Here is a 23,541-nt window from a genome sequence, read left to right as displayed (position 1 = left end):
ATATAGAGTAAGGAAGCCAAGATCAAAATTAAAAGCAACGTTTTCCCTAGGACCAAATAAAATTATTTCTGGTTTGTTTCCGTTCAGGTGTAAGAAATTGCTTGAAAGCCATAACTTAGGCTCGTTTAGGCAATCTAACAATGGCTGGAGTGAATACTTATTATTACGTTGTAGGGAAAGATAAAGCTGGGTATCATCAGCATATAGATGAAAGGAAACACCATATTTTTCAAAAATAGAAACCAGGGGAAGCAAATACATTGAAAATAACACAGGCCCAAGGATCGAACCTTGCGGAACACCACAACCAAGAGGAATGTCAGTAGAAACGCAATGCCCTATTTGAACAGTAAAACACCTATTTGACAAATAAGAGCGTAACCACTGTAAAACCATACCACAAAGCTTTAAAACCTGATTGAAAGACTTCATTAATACAGTTATCTGGCAAGAAAGACTGTAGTTGAGCCAGTAGAACTTTCTCCATAATCTTTGAAATAAAAGGAAGACTTGAGGAACGGAGGAAAAAGGTTTTTAGTGATCAGATCAGATAAGTATTTGCACTTAACAGCCTTAGCTGCCCTTTGGAACATGGCAAGAGAATTTCTCATGATCTCAAATGAAACCTGCAGTTTATCCTTTTTTCATTTGCGCTCGGCTTGTCTACAAGCCTGTCTGAGAGAACGCGTTGTTTCATTATGCCAGAACACTGGCGCCGACTTATGACTTCTAAGCTTCAATGGTGCAATACTGTTCAAAATGGAGACACAAGTAGAGTTGAAGTAACTGAGATGTTCATCAGCATCCAAGTTGTGCAATGTAGATTTCATTTCTGAGGAATCCCATACCTCATGATATGCTGCAATGAGTCAGAACATGAGTTAGTTCTTTTTCTGTGTAGTTCTGTTAAAAACTCCATCTCATGTTTACTGAGAAAATCTTAACTTTAAAATCATCCGACATTGTTGTTTTACCTTTTTTGTAAAGGGTATTTGACTTTCTTTTCATGTTGGCTTTGTAAACACTGGGTCGGTACTACTGCCTATGTCACACTTGACCAGTGGCGTAACATAGTCTGTGCTAGCACGTCTGTGCCAGCATTTGTCTGAAACAGAAGCAGTTTTATGTGAAGTTCAAAATCCATCAGGTGCTTTTTGATGCTTTGAGGGAAAACAATGCATAGTTTTTTGCATATTTTGTCCAAGGCTTTTTAATTGAAGTACGTTTTATTCTTATTGTATGCAAAATGTACAAAATGCACACAAAATGTACACACATGTGTCCTTGCTCTTGATATACAATCACTGATGAACACCTTTGGTTTTAATATGAAAAAAAAACAAAAAACGAGGAGGGCTTAAAACTCAGAACCTCAGAAATGCTTGACAAAAGTTATACCATTAATCCATTATCACACACAAGCAGCTTCTGCAAAATTATGTATTTATGTACTTCTGAATAATCTCGGCACTAATTATATTGTATTATTAATATTTATATAGCAGAATATAGCAAAAGTAATTTATACATTTTTTAAAAGTTTACTAGATGGCTGCAAAGGACCACTCAATGACTCATTTGCCATTTCCATATAGATCAGGGATTTCCAACCCTGCACCTGCATGTGGGCCATTCTTTGTATGTGATTACCCAGCTAGCTGGATTTTATTGTTGATGATTTGTCTGTCCCAGCTATTGCTATTTTCTTACAAGTGTACCTTATTAAACCAGGAAAAATCTTTTTGAAATAGTTTGAAATATAACCTTTATACCTTTTGAAATATAACCTAAAGTAAAGTTACTTTATTTGTCATACAGCCTGAAATCAAACCCCATTCCAAATAACTTTTCCAGCTTTATTTACAATTTTGGTCTTACAACATCAAACCAATGAAAGAAAAAAACACAACATTTCTTAAAAAAATAGAATAACAGCGTTGGAAACGTCATCAGTCCCTTCATTTAATACTTTGTAGAGCCACATTTTGTGGCTTTATTTGCTTTTTATTACAGCCATCAGTCTTTTTGGGTATGTCTGTACTAGCTTTGCACACCTTAATTGGGGAATATTTGGCCATTCTTCCATGCAGAATTGCTCAAGTTCAGTTAAATTCTGTGATGAGCGGCAATGGACTGCTCTCTTCAAATCCATCCACAAATTTTTGATTGGATTTAAGTCAGGGTTCTGCAGGGCTCTGATCAACTAACACGGTCGATATAAAAGTGTTTAAACATCCAAATAGATTTACTTGCACATATTTCAGAATTGGAATATCAGATATTTCATAATATAGTCAGCATGTTTATGAATATTTTGAATAAAACGGGAAAAACGAAATAAAAGCGATCCATGTGAAAAGGGTTTTTACAGGGTATGATGTTATATATACTGTATATGTGTGTGTGTGTGTGTATATATATATATATATATATATATGTGTGTGTGTGTGTGTGTGTGTGTGTGTGTGTGTGTGTTAGGGGTGGAATCGTTCGGTACGTCACGGTTTGATTCATATCAATCCCTGGGGTCATGATTCAAATAAAAATCGATTCACGATTTTTCGATTTGTAATCACGATTCATAATTTTTCATCAAGTTTTTTTGTGCACACTGGACATCAAACACACCTGTATTTTGATACAAAACACACCAGTCTATAGTATGGGTGGTCCTGACTCAAGAAATCAGTGTTTCCTATTAACTATTAACTTCCTAATATATCCTAATATAACATATTTTACACTTCCCATTTGGGATGTGCCCAAATCTGAATACCTGTTTGGAAAGGAAATGGCATGTAGCCTACTACGGAACCCCTATATGTAATGAATATACGAGATGGGAGGAAAAATATATTTTAATGCTTTCTCTCACAATTATATTGTTGGGTAATTATCCTGTATATAAATTGCGGGCATCAGGGAGCTGTTATTAATATGAAATATTAATATTTCAAAAGTAATGCTTTTGAAAGCGCGTTTGCTTTTTACTTTCACATTTTCAAGATTCGCGATCACACATACTCTGTGTATACTACGGAGCAGCAGTACTTACACACATTTTACAAGAATAGACGTTTGTCAGTGGTGCTCAGGAAATGCAAATCATTCGCCATCATCCTATCAATCATTTCTCCTTACTCTGTTTATGTGGTAAGTGAACTTTTATGTAGCTACTGTAATGTAACAGAAACTGCTAGCAAGCGGCTAAGAACGATATCCAATGCCTGTTTGAATACAGATTCACTATTCGGGCACATCCCTACTAACAAAAGATCAAAATAATTAATATAATATTTTTCCAAACACTTGCCCTCGCTGAAAATAGGGCAGGATGTGTTTTCTCCTCTATTGCTGTTACTGCGCATGAGGTGCGCTCTCGCAGTTGAGTTATGCCTTTTTTTTTCTGATAACATCGTCACACCCATGGACTGTTTTTGTTGTGTTTTCATTCCACATGTGCTGTGTGACCTAGTTTTCATCTCCCGCTAATTATGTCATTTGGTTCAGGTGTGTCTTGTTATATATCCTCATTTGTATGTATTTACGTTGTGTTCAGTCCACTGCTTGTGGTCAGGTCTACTATGTCCCTACGTGTGCATTCTGCCTGCTTGTCTGTGGAATTACCCTATTGTGGCTTTATTAAAGACTATTTGCATTTACCTCCATCTTCTTTGTGTGTTCCTTCACCGTAGTGTGACAATCATATTATTATTATTATTATTATATGAACTAGAAAATACATTTTTGAAATTTGTGAATTGATGCAAATTGCTAAAACACTGAAACTTTCATATATTCTAGATTCATTAGATGTAAGGTAAACATTTTCTAAATTTTAATTTTTTATTTGTTTATTTTGATGATTAGAGCTTACAGCTCATGAAAGTCAAAAATCCAGTATCTCAAAATATTAGAATATTTACATTTGAGTTTCATTAAATGACCATCCCTACAGTATAAAATTCTGGGTATCTCTTGTTCTTTGTAACCACAATAATGGGGAAGACTGCTGATTTGGCATTGGTCCAGAAGACGTTCATTGACACCCTCCACAAAGAGGGTAAGTCACAGAAGGTCATTACTGAAAGGGCTGGCTGTTCACAGAGTGCTGTATCAAAGCATATTAAATGCAAAGTTGACTGGAAGGAAGAAATTGGTTAGGAAAAGGTGCACAAGCAAGAGGTATGACCACAAGCTTGAGAATACTGTCAAGCAAAGTCGATTAAAATACTTGGGAGAGCTTCACAAGGAGTGGACTGAAGCTGGAGTCAGTGCATCAAGAGTCATCACGCTCAGATGTCTTCAGGAAAAGGGCTACCAAGCCACTTCTGAAACAGAAACAATGTCTGAAGCATCTTACCTGGGCTAAGGAGAAACAGAACTGGACTGTTGATCAGTGGTCCAAAGTCTTCTTTTCAGATAAAAGTAAATTTTGTATTTCATTTAGAAATCAAGGTCCGGAGTCTGGAGTCTGGAGGAAGACTGGAGAGGCACAGAATCCAAGCTGCTTGAAGTCCAGTGTGAAGTTTCTGAAGTCAGTGATGATTTGGGTGCCGTGACGTCTGCTGGTGTTGGTCCATTGTGTTGTATCAAGTGCAAAGTCGATGCAGCCATCTACCAGGAGATTTTGGAGAACTTTATGCTTCTATCTGCTGACAAGCTTTATGGAGATGCAGATTTCCTTTTCCAGAAGGACTTTAGCACCTGCCCACAGTGCCAAAACTACTTCCAAGTGGTTTGATGACAATGATATTACTGTGCTTGATTGGCCAGCCAACATGCCTGACCTGAACCCCATATTGAATCTATGGGATATTTTCAAATGTTTCTCAGAATGTTTCCATACTAATGTTTTCAGTGAAAGATGAGAAACAGTTGATCCAACAATACAGACGAGCTAAAGGCTCAATAGTTCCTCAGTAGTGCCACAAGTTGACCGCTTCATGCCACACCTCACTAATGCTGGAATTTGTGCTAAAGGAGCCCGACCAAGTATTGAGTGCATAAATCATCATACTTTAAAGAACTTGAACTTTTCTGTTTTGCAAATCCTTTTTTTGATTGATGTTAGGAAATATTCTAATATTTTGAGATACTGGATTTTTGACTTTCATGAGCTGTAAGCTCTAATCATCAAAATTAAAACAAAGAAACTATTGAAATGTTTTACTTTACATGTAGTGAATCTAGAATACATGAAAGTTTCACTTTTTGAAGTAAGTTACACAAAAAAGAACCTTTTCACGATATTCAAATTTTTTGAGATGCACCTGTATATATATATATATATATATATATATATATATTGTGAAGTCACAGCTAAAGGGCGTTGTTAGGCATGACGCAAAGCAGACCACACAATAAAAATATTAAAACCAAACATTTATGTATTGATATGTTACTTTATTAAAGCAAGTTTGTTAAATGCTGTGCGGTCCTTCCACAAAAGAAAAAAAAAGTTCCTAACAGTGCAAGTTTGCAAGCGTAATTACATTGTAAATTAATGGACATATTGACATACAGAATCATACCTGAAAAAGAAAACTAATAAATACAGTAATATTCTGTGGGCTTCCACACAGACATGCACACACATCAACATATCTCCTCATGAGAAGAGTTAATTTGACAAAGGGAAGGGTGCGGTCTCAAGATTAAAGGTGAATGATGCAACACAACGCCAGCAGGGGTCAGTCAAACGTCATTAAATATATACAAAACAGTTAATTTTGCCGAAATACATAATACATGGAACAGTTTGATGCTATTTTATTGATTGTTTATGTTGCTAAGGGTGGTTGCTAAAAGTGTTAATTGCACAGTGATACACAGAACCATTGGGTGAAGCAGTCATAGCAGTGTTTTATCGTGAATAAAACCAAAGTCCCTTTAAGGCAGTGGTTCTCAAACCTCTCCATGAAGTACCCCAGCGCTGCACATTTTGTATGTCTCCCTATATCTGGCACACCCACTTCAGGTCTTGCAGACTCCACTAATGAGCTGATGAGTTGAATCAGGTGTAATAGATGAGGGAGACATACAAAATGTGCATGGCTGGGGGTACTTCATGGAGAGGTTTGAGAACCACTACTTTGTCACACGGTGTCGCACGGTGGCCATCTTTTTTAAATGCCTCTCGGGCATGCAAGTGCAGCTCCTATCTCTTTGAATGGGGAAACATCAAATTCTCCAAAACTGTTCACCAAGCTTAAGATTAAATTTCATATTTGAAATCACCAATGAAATCTGACAACAACTGTCTCATAAATGTTGTTTCTTTTGCTCAAATAGCATTAAAAAAGCTTATTTTTCAGGCTAGACCAGCCAGTGCGCATGTGCAGTCCTGAGCTCATGTCTCAGAACGCTGAGAGCTTCTTTAGCAACCGGGACTTCTAATGGCAGCTGCAGTGACGCAATGACTTTTACTCAGGGAAATTACTTTGGCTCTTTCACTCAGAAGGCGGGGCTTCGTGTGATAGTGTGGCCATATTGAGTGATGCCTTTTTCCCATTCAAAACTATAGGAGAGACACGTCTTGGGTATTCTATAGTCTTTGATAAAACACAGCTGCTAACCAATTAGAATCGAGGACTGGAACTAACCGTTTTATAAACAGACATATTACAGTGTGTCTGAGTCGTGCATTAATTTGAACAGTGAGCTTTTATGCCGGTGCAGCCACTTCTCAAATCTCAACATGCTTTCATGAGGCACAATTCATTTAAACAGTCAGTTATGTCTTAAAATGGAATTTTATGGATTAAGAAACTTTAATTAATGCTGTCATATACAAATGCGCTTCAAAATTAAATTGAATTGCTAATTATTATACTCTTGTAATTGAAAAATGCATAGCCTGTACAAATTCTAGAAATTGTGAAAAATAATTTGGAATCGTTAAAAAACGGTTACATATTTTATTTATGTATTAGAACTTTTATGTAATTTTGCTTGCTAGGCTGTTTCCTCGATCTTAATTATATGTGATGCAATCTGGAAAAACCCATCACATGGTGAAATTTTACCTATTATAGGCTTTAATCAGAGGGGTTTCCTCAGAGGAAGCAGTGTCTCCTCAAAATATTGGATGAGAAAAAAAAAATTGTAGTAGAAAAATAAAACAATGCCACTATTACAAAATATATCATTAAAAAGTGTATAAATCACTTGTTTTTCTAAAGAAACGTTGTCCAACAGTGACACCAGCAGATAAAGTTTCAGCAGGAGTTTGCATCTCTCTCGCACCCTCTGAGCCCACTGAGTTGTAACAGACCGCCCTAAATGAGCAGTGGGTTTAGTGGGGGTTATTGAGAATGAATGTGTCACGTTCAGAATGAAAGTCACGTGTTTGGATATGACTGGTTATGTTTGGCTGTGATTGGTTCATGCATAAATCCCGCCTCTTGTGTCTATGCATGTTGCGCATTAGCGAATCAGTCTGCATCACTCAAATAATGGTGTTAATGGGAAGACTAATTAAAAAAGTAAGTAAACAACTCACACACGTAACCACTTTGTTACATGAAAATAAGACTAATACATCATAATAAAGAATAATACATCAAACACAATCCTCCAGCAGTAGACACATTCTCATGCACAAGTTGTTTGTCTACCCAACAGGTGTACATAAATGAGACAAAGGTATATTTTTAGGGGATCCTTTCAATAATCAGTCCTTAAGTGTCACACGTGGTGATTCTCAACAATCCTTAAACTCATCCCAAGACTCAGAGTTTGAGGTTGTTGCAGGAGATTCCTAGTAAAAGCAGTGACACAGATCTGATAGAAAAACACTGAAGACTGAAGATCATCTTCTCGTGGCAACAGGTGCATACTCCACATTATCTTCCTCTTTAACATGCTAAAAAAAACATTACACAAGAGATGATAACACTTAAAAACAAAGAGAAGTGTGACTCTCTTAGAAAGACATCTTGGACAGACAAATTCCTTTGGTTGTGACATAGCATGTAACTTTCTGGCTTCACTGATTCGCATGAATACTATACAATGGATTGAAATAATTCCGAATTGGACACTAAAAATCTGGTCTGATGTGTGATTTAGCTTTTGGATGGTTTAACAGTGAGTTTCTGCTAAAGTTAGCAAACACAAGGTTCAGTCCACTTGTAGAAATGTAAGTATATGTTTTTCAGCCAAGGGAAAGATGTTTGGTGTGCAAAGTGTCCAAATCTTCATATTTCCACAACAAGATCAACAGCGCTCCTAACACACGCAACCTCTTCAAAACATTCAATTCTCTCCTCTGCCCCCCTCCACCACCTCCCACCACTTCTATAACAGCTGATGATTTCGCCACATTCTTCACAGACAAAACTAGAACAATCAGTATTCAGTTCTCGGCTCCACACATACAGGGACTCAAACCAACTAACATCCATGGCTAAAACACCCCTCTTCTCCTTCTGTCCCCTCACTGAGGCAGAAGTATCCAAACTTCTCCTCTCCAGCCATCCTACAACATGCCCTCTAGACCCAATCCCCTCACACCTTCTCCAAGCAATCTCTCCTACACTCTTACCAGCACTCACACACATCAACACATCTCTTCTCACAGGCACTTCCCCCTCTGCATTTAAGCATGCTCGGGTAACCCCACTGCTCAAAAAACCTACATTAAACACTTCACTTATAGATAACTACAGACCTGTCTCTCTCCTTCCATTCATAGCAAAAACACTCAAACTATTTGTTTTTAGCCAGGTATCGTTATTTCTTTCTCAGAACAACCAATTGGACAGTAACCAGTCAGGTTTCAGAAGTGGTCATTCAACTGAGACTGCGTTACTGTCAGTCATGGAAGCCTTGCGGATCACAAAAGCTGATTCCAAATCATCTTACTTACATCTTACATCGTACTTATTTTGCTGGATCTATCTGCTGCTTTTTACTTTGTGAATCATCAGATCCTCCTGTCCACCCTCTCATCACTGGGCATCACAGGGATTCCACTTCACTGGTTTGAATCCTATCTCACTGGTAGGTCTTTCAGGGTGGCCTGGGGAGGGGAGGTATCAGCTGGTCACTTGGGTTCCTCAGGGATTAGTTCTTTGACCCCTCTTCTTCTCCATATACACTACATCACTGGGATCCATAATACAGGCACATGACTTATCCTACCATTGCTATGCTGATGTCACACAGCTCTTTTTTTCATTTCATCCAGATGATCCAACGGTAGCTGCATGGATCTCAGGTTGCCTGGCGGACATCTCAGCATGGATGAAGGAACATCACCTACAGCTCAACCTGGCAAAGACTGAGCTCCTTGTCCTCCCTGCCACTCCAAATCTACAGCATGACTTCACCATCCAGTTGGGTTCATCAAAAATTACCCCATCAAGTTTGGTCAGAAATCTTGGTGTAATCTTTGATGATCAGCTGACCTTCAAAGACCACAATGCAAAGACTGCTCGATCTTGCAGATTTGCACTACACAACATCCGAAAGATCAGGCCCTTTCTAACGAAGCATGCTGCACAACTTCTTATCCAGGCCCTTGTCATTTCCAGGCTGGACTACTGCAATGCACTTCTGGCTGGACTTCCATCATGCAGTGAGCGACGCCTCGTGGTACAATCACAGAGAGGCTCAAAATCATTTTCCAGAACATTCTCGTTCACCGTTCCTGGCTGGTGGAATGATCTTCCAACCCCTATCCGGAATGCTGATTTCCTGACAATTTTCAAGCGACAGCTGAAAACTCATCTCTTTCGTCACTATTTGACTTTGACACTTTTTTTTCACAGTTTTTTTCTCCTTTCTTTAATCTTTCCCTGTCTAGCTTGTACTTATTTGAACAATGCTTGAACAATGCTTGAAACTTGGTATTACGAGCACTTCTTGTGTCTATTTGCCTCTTTAAGATGAATCGCTTGATGCATTCCCCAATTGAAAGTCGCTTTGGATAAAAGTGTCTGCTAAATAAATAAATGTAAATGCAATGTACAAATATTATTATAGTGAGAAATAACTGTGCTTCATTCCAATAATAAATTATGTTTTCACTAATATGTGATACTATAGTAGTCAGCTGACACACAAACCTGGACTTGTTTCTGTTGAATAAACCTGAATTCATTTTATGGATATATTTTCTAATGTTAAATTAAATTAATTGAACAAATAATTTTTTTGACAGTTGAAGTCTGTAGTGTTGACAGAAGTTTTAAAGATCCAGCATTATATTAGTTAGTATATATAGAGTTTCTTAGTTGACAGAGTAACATGAAATTAGGAATAATTAGTCTTACCGATTTCTGTTCGTTTCTTCTGTGAAATGTCGGATCAGAGTAAGTGATCTCTTCTGTACGAGTCTGAACTGTTTGATAACAATAATAGATGCATTAAAACAACAAAACACAATCTTAACTAGATCTGTTTCTTTGCAACAAGGTAAAGCATTAATGTATGCAATTGTATTTTTAATGCCAAATTATTTCTGACAGCATTATCAAGTATACTTTTAAACTAAAAAGCTACATGTCATTTAGGCAACTCTTGCCTTCTTGATCAGTTTGTCTGTGTTTCCTGCAGATGCAGAAGATCCCAACTGCAGATACAATCAACAGAGATCCAGCAGCAGCAGAAACCAGCACTATCAGAAAGACTGGTTGTGAAGTAAAGTGTCCATCCAATGCTGTAATCATAGAGAAGTGAATGTGTCAGTCTGATCTATAAGAAAATATCATGTCAATTAATAAACACATATATAGTGCTGCCGTACCTGAACATGTGTGACAGAATTGACTGATGTCCAGATGTGTGGTCTGGTTGCAGATGGGATTGTTGAGCACACAGCTGTAGCTGTTTTTATCCTGATATTCCACCTCCAGAGATAGAGAGAGACTGATGCTGAAATCAGACACACTGATGCTGGACAATAAACTGTTTCCTTTGTACCAGGAGAGAGTCACATGACCCACATTCACCACTGAACACAACAATGAACAATTCTGCTGTGATGATGATGAAGAACAGTCTCTTCTTATGACAGGAACAGGCAGATGAGCTAAAAACATGAGAGAATAAACAGAAATATGGATAAAGTAAACAATTTTATTTTAATGGTTTAGTGTTGAGTGAGTTTTTGTATGATCTGTCACCTCAAACTATAAAACAATAATATGTAAATGGTAGGACAAATAATCTCTACTCACGATAAACAGAAACACTGAATATTTTTGATGACAGTTTCACTCCCCTTTTCTGTTGTTCATAGAGTCCAGCATGTTGAGTTGTGATGTTAGTGATGGTCAGAGATCCAGTCTTATCATCCAGCTTCAGTCTGTCTCTAAATCTCCTATCAGGACTATCAAATGTTGAAACGTTTCGTTTCTCAGTGATTTTACCTATGAGAGACCTTTCAGCTCCAAATTTCCATGTTATGTCTTCTTCTTCATGTAATTCAGTAACATTCATTTTTAAAGTGACAGAATCTCCCTCCATCACTGACATTGACTGTATTCCATTAGTTTCTGCACCAAACACACCTGATGAACATAAAGAGGTTTTGTCACAGATCAATGCTCCTGTTGGTTTACAAATCCTGAAATCAGCTGTAGTTTTAATCATTTGCATGTGAACTGAAGAATATTCACAACAACAGCAGAGACACAAAATGAACAGGGATTTGTTTTAAAGTTATCTGCTGTGGGGTAAAATCAGTGTGTAAAGTTACATAGTTTAGTTGTGCTGAATATTTTCAATACTTAGTAAATGAGACATTTAGAACAGTATAAAACAAACTCACTGTTTTATTACCGTCTTTCATGATCTCCTGGCTCCTGCGCATTTGGCCTAGTGACTTTTCATGACTTTTGTAGAAATGTATGATGACTGCATTTAAAATGTTTAAACCATGGAATTATTTTAAAATAGAATTTACATTTAAAACAAAAAGAAAAACAAAAATGGCCTGATATTTAAAAGCAACTCAGTGGAAGGTTTTGGCTTTCTGAGTCACCATGCGGAACATAAACAAAGACATCTACATTCGTTGTCAAGATTTCCCATGAGATTTCTCATATTAATGATTTATTTGGTACAGATAGTAGCAGATGAAAATTGTCTAATTCTTAACAACAACAACAACAAATAACCATAAAGAAACGTTTTTATAACTTACCAGTCAGACTCCACCAGCACAAACAGAACAAAACAAACATGCGAAACATTTTTTTCAGTGGTTCAGTGTCTGATCTAATAAAAACTCAACCTGATGTGACTCCTCCCCTGACAGAATTTGACCCTCCTAGTTCACACGCTATATTTGCTTATGGTATAATGTTTTATTTCGTCCAATCCTTGTATTTTAACTGTTTTTAATGGGTGAAACTATTCTATATTTTTAACATACTTTTTCTAAGGTAGTTGCTTGACAGTGTTAAATGGCCAGAAATAGAAGAAAATTGTGTGCGCTGTGGATAAACTACACTTCATGGTAAAACGAATGAAAGTTTTGTGATTTTTAAATTGTTGTGCATATTTATTCAGTTCTTAACATTAGTGTACGAAAAAAAAAGTTAAAGTTAAAGCTGTCTGCCATCTCACACTATCGGTTTTACTGAAGTTCAGTTTCTGAGTCAAACTGAAAGCTGCTGTTTTCTGTTCTACAGAAATGTGGTTTGATCTGTTGGGTGGACAAACATCTTGTAGGTGAGAGTGGACATTCAGAGCATGCATGTTTAACTTAGTTAACTATTGTAGTCTTGTTGTCCTGCTGCATTGAAAAGCTTTTTAAAACTGTTTAAATGTGGAAAAATGTGATGAGGAACTGTGTCTGACACAGACACAGGGGGTAGGTTGGCAAACCTTTAAAATGTGTCATGTGTGAGTGAGTCCACTAAATGCATGAACTAAAGACCCTGAAATCTTTCCCATAATACTGGGAGAGTCAAATTGTAAATTAAAAATAAAAAAGCAATACATTAAGCAATACATTAAGATTCTTAAGATTCCATACAAAAGTGACTGTCATCTGCATTTATCGGAAATTAATTCAGTTGTACAGTCCAGTTGTCACAAGTGACTGTCATCTGCATCCTCTCCAAACATGATGCAATAATTTAACAAGCAAATAAATGTATCTTGTGCAAATCGGAGTTTTTGTCCTAACTAGCATGCAGGATGTTGCTTGCTAAGTTTCTATGTAAGCCCTGCCTATATTAAAATTTATTGGTCACAAATTCCGCTCCACATAATTATATGTAAGAGCTAAGGAGCTGTCTTTGATTACTCAAAGACATTTGTAGATTATTTTATGCAAATTTCAAAATGTCTGATGCAAAAAATGACCGACATACAAACATTTACCTAAAGAGAACAATCTTATGATTTTTTTTAGCCAAGCTGTTCAACAGTTACAAGCAAAAATTTATATTTTTTATATTTATTGACCGTTAGGTGGCACTTTGCTGAAACTGCTCATATATCCTCAGGCCATGATTGGTATAACACAGACCAAATTTGGTCTGAATACGTTAAAGCTTTGCAGAAATATAGCCATTTTGGCACATTTTGTCCATTTTGGCACAGTTTTCATTAAATTTACAAGAACGGTTTGGTCTGTAAAAATCTTTCAATAGCTTTTTGCCAGCATGGTGTGAAGATGAGCCCATATTGGTGAAAATTCTTGGGAAAAAATCTTGTAAATCTTTAAATTGAGAGAAATCTATCTGGTTTTAGTTTTTGTATTTGCTGAAATCATTGATTCCAATTTTATTTGACACAATTTTCACATTGACAGATAGACAGATAGATGATTGATCCTAGCAGATGCCGCCATTAATCAGTTAAATCTATACAACCGCTAGAAAGGTGTAAATATATTAAAATGATCATCAATATATTATAATCTATTGTGTTCATCTCAGACGCACCATTGTCACTTGCTATATCATAAACAGGTGAAAAAAAGAGACTTGTAGGATTTATCATCTAGCAGCAAGTCAGTAGTCACTGGAAGATCACAGAGAGTTCAAAGGGATAGTTCACCAAAAAATGTAAATGACCCAATGATTTACTCACCCTCAAGCCATCCTAGGTGTATATGACTTTCTTCATTCAGAAGAATACAATCAGAGTTATATTTAAAGGCACAATATGTAATTTTCACCGCTAGAGGGCGCGTATTCAAACCAAACAAAGAATCAAAGGCGTAGTTTGATGACGCTGTGACTGAGTGTGGAATCATGGGAGTTGTGGTCTTCATCCCCACAGCCGATGCAATCCGACGGGCAGGGCCGTTTCTAGCCAATTGGACGCCCTAGGCGAAATCCCTATCCCTAAAAGGGAGAAAAAAAAGTTCGGCAAAAGGCGGGATCGAAACCGGGTCAATCGCGTCAAAAAGCCAAGGGCACGTACTTATCCATCTGCGCCACTGGAGCTGATGATTTACAGCCACTTTTAACTAAATGTAAATAGACACCCCGTATTTTTTATTCCAGAGTAAGGGCAATTCAATTGGTGCAAAAAACGCACACCTTTTGGACAAATCTGCCACAAATATTTGGACAAATGTGCCACAAAAGTGCCACAAATACTGCCTAAACAAAATACTGATTTTGTGCACTTTATTTACTGTACCAATATTTTAAATTGGCCTTTGAACTCAGCTTTATTGCATGGCAAAAAAAAGTGTTACCTTGCCAAAGCACTGACAGAGCCCACTGATCTAATGGTGTTGTTGAGCGCTCCAAATGCAAACTTTGCATGCAACAATCAGGCAGCAATTGACAGCACTCTGATCTAGCGGCATACAGGCATCGTCAGATTGACAGTACTCTAGCCCAATAATGTTGGGGGATCCAGTGGGGGCGGCAGTCATATTTCAGGGTGACCGTGCCACTCTTTATCACAGCCCTGCTAAAAGTGCCAGTACGGGCGCTCATTGGCACCCTAGGCGACCGCCTAGCTCGCCTATGCCTAGAAACGGCCCTGCCGACGGGACTCGGGCAGAAATCATGTTCCTGGATGAGCTAATGACTGATTTATTAACGTAGTAGAATGAAGCAGGGTGAGGCTCCGCTTCCGCTTCCGCTCCCGCTCCTTCCGGTCGTGCGTATGTGGGGAAAAAAGCAGCGCTGTTTTATCATACTAAATACATTTGAAAGTTCTGTTATAATGCTACTCTGTGCGGTCGTCACCTGTCTAATAAAACGCATAACATATTAAAGAACCTTTGGTGTTTTCATGTTTTGTACAAAACAAAACCTGAAATCGAGGGATTATGAAGTCATTGGCAGGCGACACGACACTATGGACACGGTCCGTGTCACTAGTTAAAATTGCTTATTTCTCTGGATTTAAACATTCTTCGAAACATTTGGGATAATGTAAGTACACAAGTCAGCAAAAAATATAACACTGTTATAGTAGTTTTTGGATATTTTAATAAAAAATATCTTACATATTGTGCCTTTAAACATGTTGAGAGTGGTGTTCCAGCGGATGATGTAGGATGCAGGCGTAGCGTAAGCTCAGGTGAGAATATGCTAGTCTTGTGAGAACCAAGTTTTGTTTACAGCAAAGGAAAACCAGTCTCCTCTTGGGTTATATCGAAATCCTCCGCCATTTTTCTTTACGAATCCTCGTTATGTACTTCTAATTCGTGACCGTTGTTTTGTTTGGCTCTCTCTACTGTGCTTCCACGTTCGTCTCTTCTCACTGGTGTTTACGCTACACATACATCCTACGTTATCCGCTAGAACGCCACTCTCTCATGTACGTGCGTACTGCAGTTAGCGAAAGCTAGAGATTATGGTTCATAAAGTTTTAAATATGGATATTCCTCTTACACTAACACATCGGTTCATTTCAGAAGGCCTTTATTAACCCTCCGGAGCTGTGTAGAGCTCCTTTTATGATGGATGGACGTACTTTTTTGGGCTTCAAAATCTCAACACCCATTCACTGCTATTATAATGCTTGGAAGAGCCAGGACATTTTTAATATAACTCCGACTGTATTCGTCTGAAAGAAGAAAGTCATATACACTTCTGAAGAAATGAGGTCTGAGCAGCATTTCTCCTTTTAACTCCCCAAAACTGATGAAAACTTAGTTATTAACCACTGCACATTTGCATGATACAATAAATATTACAACAGTGAATCAACAAATATAGAATTTATTCTTAAAATGATTCTCAGGTATTGTCAGACAAAGAAAAAGGATCTTTATAAAAAGAGGATGTTATATCGACAAGAATAGCTCTTCTACTAGCGCCACTAATGATGGAAATAAGTACTGAAACTTGCACTGGTTTCAAGGCATGAGTGTATAAGGTCATGATGAATATATATAGACATGCATATTCCAATGAGTATAAATCTTAATATGGTAACTTAATATTAATACAACAGACTCGAATTCAAAGTTTGTCACAAGAGGTTCTTCTCTTGCTAACAGGCACATACTCCTACTACTTGATCCTCCTCTTCAACTTTCTGGAAAAAAAAAGTATAACATAAGATATAATCAAATATTTTAAATAAAGAACAAAAAATAAACACTGAAAAATAGTAATAATAAAGATGAATAATAAAGATGAATGGAACAATTGAAAATGTCCAGCCTACATAACAGAAATATGGCCAATAATATATCAAGAATGAGCCTGAAGTGAAGAATTTTCTGAATTAATGTATGTCATACAGTATCTTGATTCAGTTTCTTTCTCATTTATTTTAAACAGTTGTATGGCTAGTTGTATGTATTTATTTTTTTCTGCTTTAGAACATTTTATTCAGTTATTCTAATATTCTAGTGTTTTCTCAGCAGCTTTATAAATGCACTCTAGTTCAAAATATGAAAGTAACTTAATCTGACTCCTTTTATCTACCTATAGACTCTTAAAACCACAATAATAAAAAAAAAAACTAAACTAAATGACTTACTCAGAGGTCTTGTATGCCAACAATACACAATTAACAGTAAAATGGCTTCTTTTGGAGCTACATTGAAGAAAGAAAATATCTGTTAGTCTTTTATATTACTATGTGATAAATCATTATACAGACAAAAAGTGCACACTGATCTACATCTGACTCACTGCTGAAATGATACAGAGACACATAACATAGTTTGAAATAAATAATCTTACCAATGTATGTGCATTTCTTTCGTAGAACGTTGGCTCATGTATCATAATGACATAAGTGATCTCGTCTTCACAAATCTGAACTGTTTGAACAACAGTAATTTACAATGTGTTATTTTAGGGCTTCCAAAGTTGAATCATTTATGCACACAATTAATTAGATATATTAATGCTGCAATTTTAAAAAGTGCATTAACATATGTATGCCATTGTTACTTTTCACCCACTACTAGCAGAGTAAAATTTAGGAACTAAATGGTGTAACATTCATGAATTATATTAAATTACAATATGTTTTTTGAATTACAATTCAATTTTTTTTTTTTTTCAGGACCTCTGCTTGGAAGAAAATATAGAGGCCGCGCCTTGGCACTTTAATTGAATACCCCTGACTTATATAATAAAGAAATACTTTATTTGTATGGTACAATATGAGCTATCAGTTGATTAAAATCAATAGGTAACACTTGCCTTCTTCACCAGTTTTTCTACATTTCCAGCAGATGCAGAATATCCCAAATCCAGTGACAATCAACAGAGATTCAGCAGCAGCAACAGAGATCAACACTGTCAAAGAATCTGAGTCTGGAGAATGTGAAGGAGAGGAAAAGAGATATATTCATGTAAGTTATTGAGTCTGAGCTACAACAATAGACAGAAATCAGCTCAATGAATAAATGAGCAATATCACGCTCGTAGCAGTGTGATATGGCTGTATATCAGCATGGCTGTGATTTGGCCGTAGTAATCATAGCGTGCTGATATACAGCCATATTGCACTGCTTCGAGTGTGACATTGCATTTTTACCACAGTTCGATGGCACAAGTGTGTAAATAAAAAAGAGACAAAAACGGAGCGTCTTTAAAAACCCTCTTTTGTGCAGAACTACTTCCTTCCACCACATATTCAAATCTCAGTTCGACAGTTTAACAGCTGAGCCCAAGTCTCCATTACTAAAACATCACTTTAGAGCTAGTAACGAATAAACGTTGAGTTGCTTTATTGAAAGCTTACTGTATTATTGTATTAAAAGCTCAATGTATTATGTAGAGTATTATGAGAGAGAGATGGACTGAACAAGTGTTTTTACCTGCATCTGATAAAGCAGTCATTCTTCAACTCAGTCTCATATTCACAATAAAACATTAGTTTGAATGCCTGCTGAGGAAAGCAATATCTTTATTGTACTATCCTTTCATCTGTTAAGGGAGATTTACAAAGACAGCACTGCTCAGTGCATTTGTTGGCTGCGTCTTACAAGGTGTTGTTGAAAGTAAAAAAAATGACCTTGTTTACGACCCCGTTTCACTCTCTTTCAATATAAAAGTCTTTACTGCTGACTCACTCATAAAAACTCTCTTGTCGCCATCTAAATGCGGAATAATTTCACTAAAATCACCATCATGAACACACACCGTTTCTCAATACTAAATACCAGAGATGGGCACTCGAGTTAGTGACTCGGACTCGAGTCGCACTCGAGTCGCATTTTTATAGACTTCAGACTTGACTCAGACTCGACCTGAAATGACTCCAGACTTGACTCGACTCGAGGAAAAGGACTAGCGAATATTTAAAAAGCAACTCAAGTCTTTTATCCTTAAATACTTATATAACTAATATTCAAAAGGCGGACCGCATCCGCACCCCGGCATCCATCCAGACTGCGAGCTGTAACACAGCACCATTTTAAATGAGCAGCGCATCAAAACAGTGCAGCAGATCACATAACAAGCGCTCAGGGTAGTTTATGGTAAATATCTTTCAGCGCTATATCCTCTAGTATTTTTATCAAAAACCAAACGCGCTTTATTCGAGCCCTTTCAGCTCTGTGCGCTTTCTCTCTCTCCGGACGTGCGCCAGTGTTCTAACAAATAAGGCTACCTATCAGATTATGCTACCAACACTGTATTTATCCTACTGTAATGGTAGATCTCGGGTTGGGGTTGGTGTACATGTTAATAAAGCCTCACACCTTATTAATATCATGCTGGAAGCAAAATCTGATAGGTAGCACTTTTCGCTATCGACTTATGCTACCGTCTGTTTTAATGGGAGGTAGCAAAATCTGACAGGGTAGCACACATCGTCAGAACACCGGCGCCAAGTTCAAGGATCTCGGGTTGGGGTTGGTGTACATGTTAATAAAGCCTCACACCTTATTAATATCATGCTGGAAGCAAAATCTGATAGGTAGCACTTTTCGCTATCGACTTATGCTACCGTCTGTTTTAATGGGAGGTAGCAAAATCTGACAGGGTAGCACACATCGTCAGAACACCGGCGCGAAGTTCAAGAGCTGCGGATGACGCGGTTATTTTAACAACAACAGAAACAACAAAACACAGCAGAAAACAACAACGCTGCAAATATAGTTATTTTTCATACTATCTATTTATCTATATATAACCTATGACTCTGACTGTTCAAACCAGATGTGACGACATTTGTGATCTACATTTAGCATTATTAATCTGTAGGCTAAAAACATTTCAAAAGAATCATGTAATTATAATTGGGAAAATTGTTGTTAGATGGCTAGGATAGAACTTAAACTTTGAAATCTCTAGTTATATTTCTTTTCTGCTCAAGATGAGAATGTTTTGATTATTGCAGCTACATTGTTTTTAGATAATGCTTTTAAGTAGGCAAAAATATTTAAATATGTAATGTGGAGGTAGTTTAAGTCTTTGGTTCTTTTAATTGTGATGATTTTGGCTGGATGCGGCACGACACGACATGACAAATCCCCGGCAGTAAAACTGCCTCGCAGGTGTGTTGAGGCAAGTTGGAGCTAAACTCTGCAGGACACCGAACATCCAGGACCGAGTTTGGGCACCCCTGCACTAGACAGACTCAACCTGTTGCGACGCGGCGGTGTCGCGTCCGGTGTAGACACGGTTCACTGTTCCGCTACTGTTATTACACTTGTATACAAAACTTCGTATTATGCTTGTTATAGAGTGCGTGACGTCACGTGCACTACCGCCAGTGGCAGTAGACAAACGCGGTTGTCACGGCCACCGTCACAGCCCTAAAACCCTGAACAGAAACAGTATTTTTTTCTGTCACATGGCCTCACATATATCTAAATGTAAAAATGCATTTGAATTACAATTCAATTTTTTTTTTTTTTCAGGACCTCTGCTTGGAAGAAAATATAGAGGCCGCGCCTTGGCACTTTAATTGAATACCCCTGACTTATATAATAAAGAAATACTTTATTTGTATGGTTTTATAATATCTTTGTCACACGTTTCCTTGTGTATCATGGTAGATCTGACTCATATTATAAAATTTCATTACAGAAAAACTGTTTTGAACATGTTAATGGATTAAAACATAAATAACAGGCTGGATTTACAATAAACTTACATCTTAACACCTCTTTTTTTGTACAAAGCAGATCATAGAATATATGTTTTGTCTATAGCCTATAAAACAGCTTTGTAAATTGGAAGATTTCAATACATGAAGATTCTGAATGAGATTTTTTAGCAAGCCATTAAATGACTTGAGACTTGACTCGGACTCGTGACCAAAGAATCGAGACTTGACTCAGATTCCAGCGATAAAGACTTCAGACTTGACTCGGACTCCAGGTTAAAGACTTCAAACATGACTCGGACTTAAGTTAAAGACTTGTGAACATACTATTATTAAATACTTCTATTATTTATATCAGATAATATTTATTGAATAATAATATTTAATAAGCAATAACAGCCATCATAAAAGTTGCTAGGCAATTCAGTCAAAAGTACAAAGGCAGTGCTCTGATATACAGCATTAAAGTTGTATAAAATATAATTTTATGAATTTTTGCCCTCAGGCAAAACTATTTGCTCTGGAACAAATAATGGATTAATGAGATTAGATTTACCATTAGATTTACCCAAAACAAATTATATCTCATGTTTAACCACTATAGAGACATCAGAGTCATCGGCAAATTCCAGAAGATCTGGCTGAGCTAAGGATGCTCTCGGCGGATTCATGAGTGCTGAATGGCCGCTGATGCCCTGGAGCTCACATATCCGAAACAGCTGAATCGAATTTTCAAATAGACTTTTCAAATAGAAATTTTCAAACAGCATTATTTATAAGATTATAGTGGATTTGGGCGTCTGCCATGACACTTGCTGTGAGAAATACTGCAAGTGGAGTTATATAAATGGTGAAACAACTGTTGTACAAACGTTAGCTACTGTCCTACCTGAACATGGCTGACAGAGTTTGCTGATGTCCAGATGTCTGGTCTGGTTGCTGATGGGATTGTTGAGCACACAGCTGTAGGTGTTTTTATCCTGATATTCCACCTCCAGAGGTAGAGAGAGACTGATGCTGAGATCAGACACACTGATGCTGGACAGTAAACTGTTTTCTTTGTACCAGGTGAGAGTCACATGACCCACATCCACCACTGAACAAACCAATGAACAATATGATGATGATGATGATGATGATGATGATGAACAGTCTCTGGTAATGTTAGGAACAGGCAGACGAGCTGAAAACATTAGAGAATGAACTAAAACAGGATAAATTTACTTTTAAATTAAATGTTCAGTTCAGTGTGTTGAATGAGTGTTTATATGATGTCACCTCAAACTATAAAATCAAGAATATGTAACAGGCAGAACAACTGATTTCTGCTCACCATAGACAGAAACACTGAATGTTTTTGATGACCATTTTGCACCAGTTATCTCCAGTTTATAGAGTCCAGCATGTTCAGTTGTGATGTCTGTGATGGTCAGAGATCCTGTTTGATTGTCCAGCTTCAGTCTGTCTCTGAATCTCCCATCAGGAACATCATATGTGGAGAAGATTTGTTTATCTCTACTTATTTCAGCTATAAGAGAACTACCAACTCCAAATGTCCAAAGTATGTCATTTTTTTCAGGTATTTTTTTGGAATACCAAACAAAGTAGTTTCGCTTTCACAACGAAACACAGCGTCACACACACGGTGGGCTAGAGTGAGCGGAGGACAGCGGCTAGAGTGAGCAGCGGCCGGTTGGCTTGAGAACGGCGCAAAGGTCAAACAAAGTAGTTTCGCTTTCGCAACGAAACGCACAGCGCCTTCAGGACATGGCTGTGGCGGCAACAACAATACTACAGTACTAATAGTATAAAAGTTATGCCTTCTTTCTTTGCGTGAACATTTGGGCGGCGTTATGCAAATCTTCCCACATCGTGATGTAGACAGGTGGTGACGTGTTAGAACGAGCCGTTTTAGGTAGGTGTGGTTGACTCTTAACTTTTATAAAGAATATCTCTTTGGATTTGAGACTTTAGTCTTTGCAACTTTACAAATCTTCTTTATGCACCAAGAGCTTGTAACACTCCAAAGAGAAAGGAAAAATTGAAATCTCATCATATGACCCCTTCAAGGTAATTATAAAGGTAGGCCACTGTAATTAAAAAGCAACACATATTCCATTTCCTTTTTTGACTGACAAGCATATACTTTCTGTCTGATACTGTATAAGTACTGTAGCTCTTGAAGATAAATAAAAATACGCCTTTATAAACTGCTCCCACAAAAGACAGACTATTAGTATGAAGCAGAGAGATAAAACACTACAGCAGCACTTTCAGATTGCCACAAAATATATTTATAGTGTCAAATAATGGAGTAAAATGGCAGCATAATTTATGAAAAAGGACAGATAACCAGGCCCAGTTGCTCTCCTGTCCCCGTGTTGAGAGGAATTGGGAGTAAGTGCAGAGGAAGAGGCACTTCCTTCAGCCTGAGGCTTACTCATTTCACTTTTGGTGTGAAAGGGCCTTTACAGTTGCCCGAAATATAGCTTTTGGGTTTTTTCTTATGAAAAGCAAATAAGCCCAGCCCAAGTGACAAAAAGTAACACAAAAGTAACATAATGCATTACTTTCCATAAAAAATAACTAACACAATTAGTTACTTTTTTAATGGAGTAATGCAATATTAAAATGGATTACTTTTAAAAGTAACTTTCCCCAACAATATGAGAACACATTGGACCCTGCAGCAATAACAATCCCGAGGACACCCTTCACAGTAGTTTAATGCCACAGTGTCTTCTACCACGATAATTATTATTATTATTAATAATAACTTCACAAATGTCAACTTTAAAGAAGCACAGAATCAAACGCACAGTAATACACTGGATTTTCGTAGAAAACATGTCAGGCTATTTAGTGCATTAAAAACATAAACAACTCAGAAGATCCCAAATCCAGCGACAATCAACAGAGATTCGGCAGCAGCAATCAACACTATCAGAGAATCTAAGACTGGAGGATGTGAAGAAGAGTAAAAGAGAGACATTAATGTAAGTTACTGACATTATTGTAAGTCTGATCTATAACAATATACAATTGTTAAAATTACAAATGACTTGCTTCTTGCGTCAGACCAAGGCT

At 37.2% G+C, this 23,541-nt stretch overlaps 2 protein-coding genes across 2 annotated transcripts in view; both read right to left on the bottom strand.

Moving 5' to 3' along the window:
- LOC107690509 (T-cell surface antigen CD2-like) overlaps window positions 1–12,203 on the bottom strand; it is a 30,432-nt gene extending 18,229 nt beyond the window's left edge. The window contains exon 1 of the mRNA XM_016488869.1: window positions 12,155–12,203. Coding sequence (XP_016344355.1) covers window positions 12,155–12,203 — 49 coding nt within the window. The remainder of the gene's footprint in view (window positions 1–12,154) is intronic.
- A 4,225-nt stretch (window positions 12,204–16,428) lies between these two features.
- The window catches only part of LOC107690521 (SLAM family member 5-like), a 10,094-nt gene continuing 2,981 nt past the window's right edge, over window positions 16,429–23,541 (bottom strand). The window contains exons 3-7 of the mRNA XM_016488875.1: window positions 21,788–21,982; window positions 21,344–21,637; window positions 17,598–17,711; window positions 17,130–17,209; window positions 16,429–16,473 (exon numbers count right to left, since the gene is read on the bottom strand). Of these exons, the coding sequence (XP_016344361.1) occupies window positions 16,429–16,473; window positions 17,130–17,209; window positions 17,598–17,711; window positions 21,344–21,637; window positions 21,788–21,982 (728 nt within the window). The remainder of the gene's footprint in view (window positions 16,474–17,129; window positions 17,210–17,597; window positions 17,712–21,343; window positions 21,638–21,787; window positions 21,983–23,541) is intronic.

This window comes from Sinocyclocheilus anshuiensis, unplaced genomic scaffold, assembly GCF_001515605.1.
Source record: "Sinocyclocheilus anshuiensis isolate Anshui unplaced genomic scaffold, SAMN03320099.WGS_v1.1 scaffold1985, whole genome shotgun sequence".
NCBI lineage: Eukaryota > Metazoa > Chordata > Actinopteri > Cypriniformes > Cyprinidae > Sinocyclocheilus > Sinocyclocheilus anshuiensis.
Note: the sequence above shows the minus strand (reverse complement) of the source record. Positions and strands in the feature narration are given on the sequence as shown.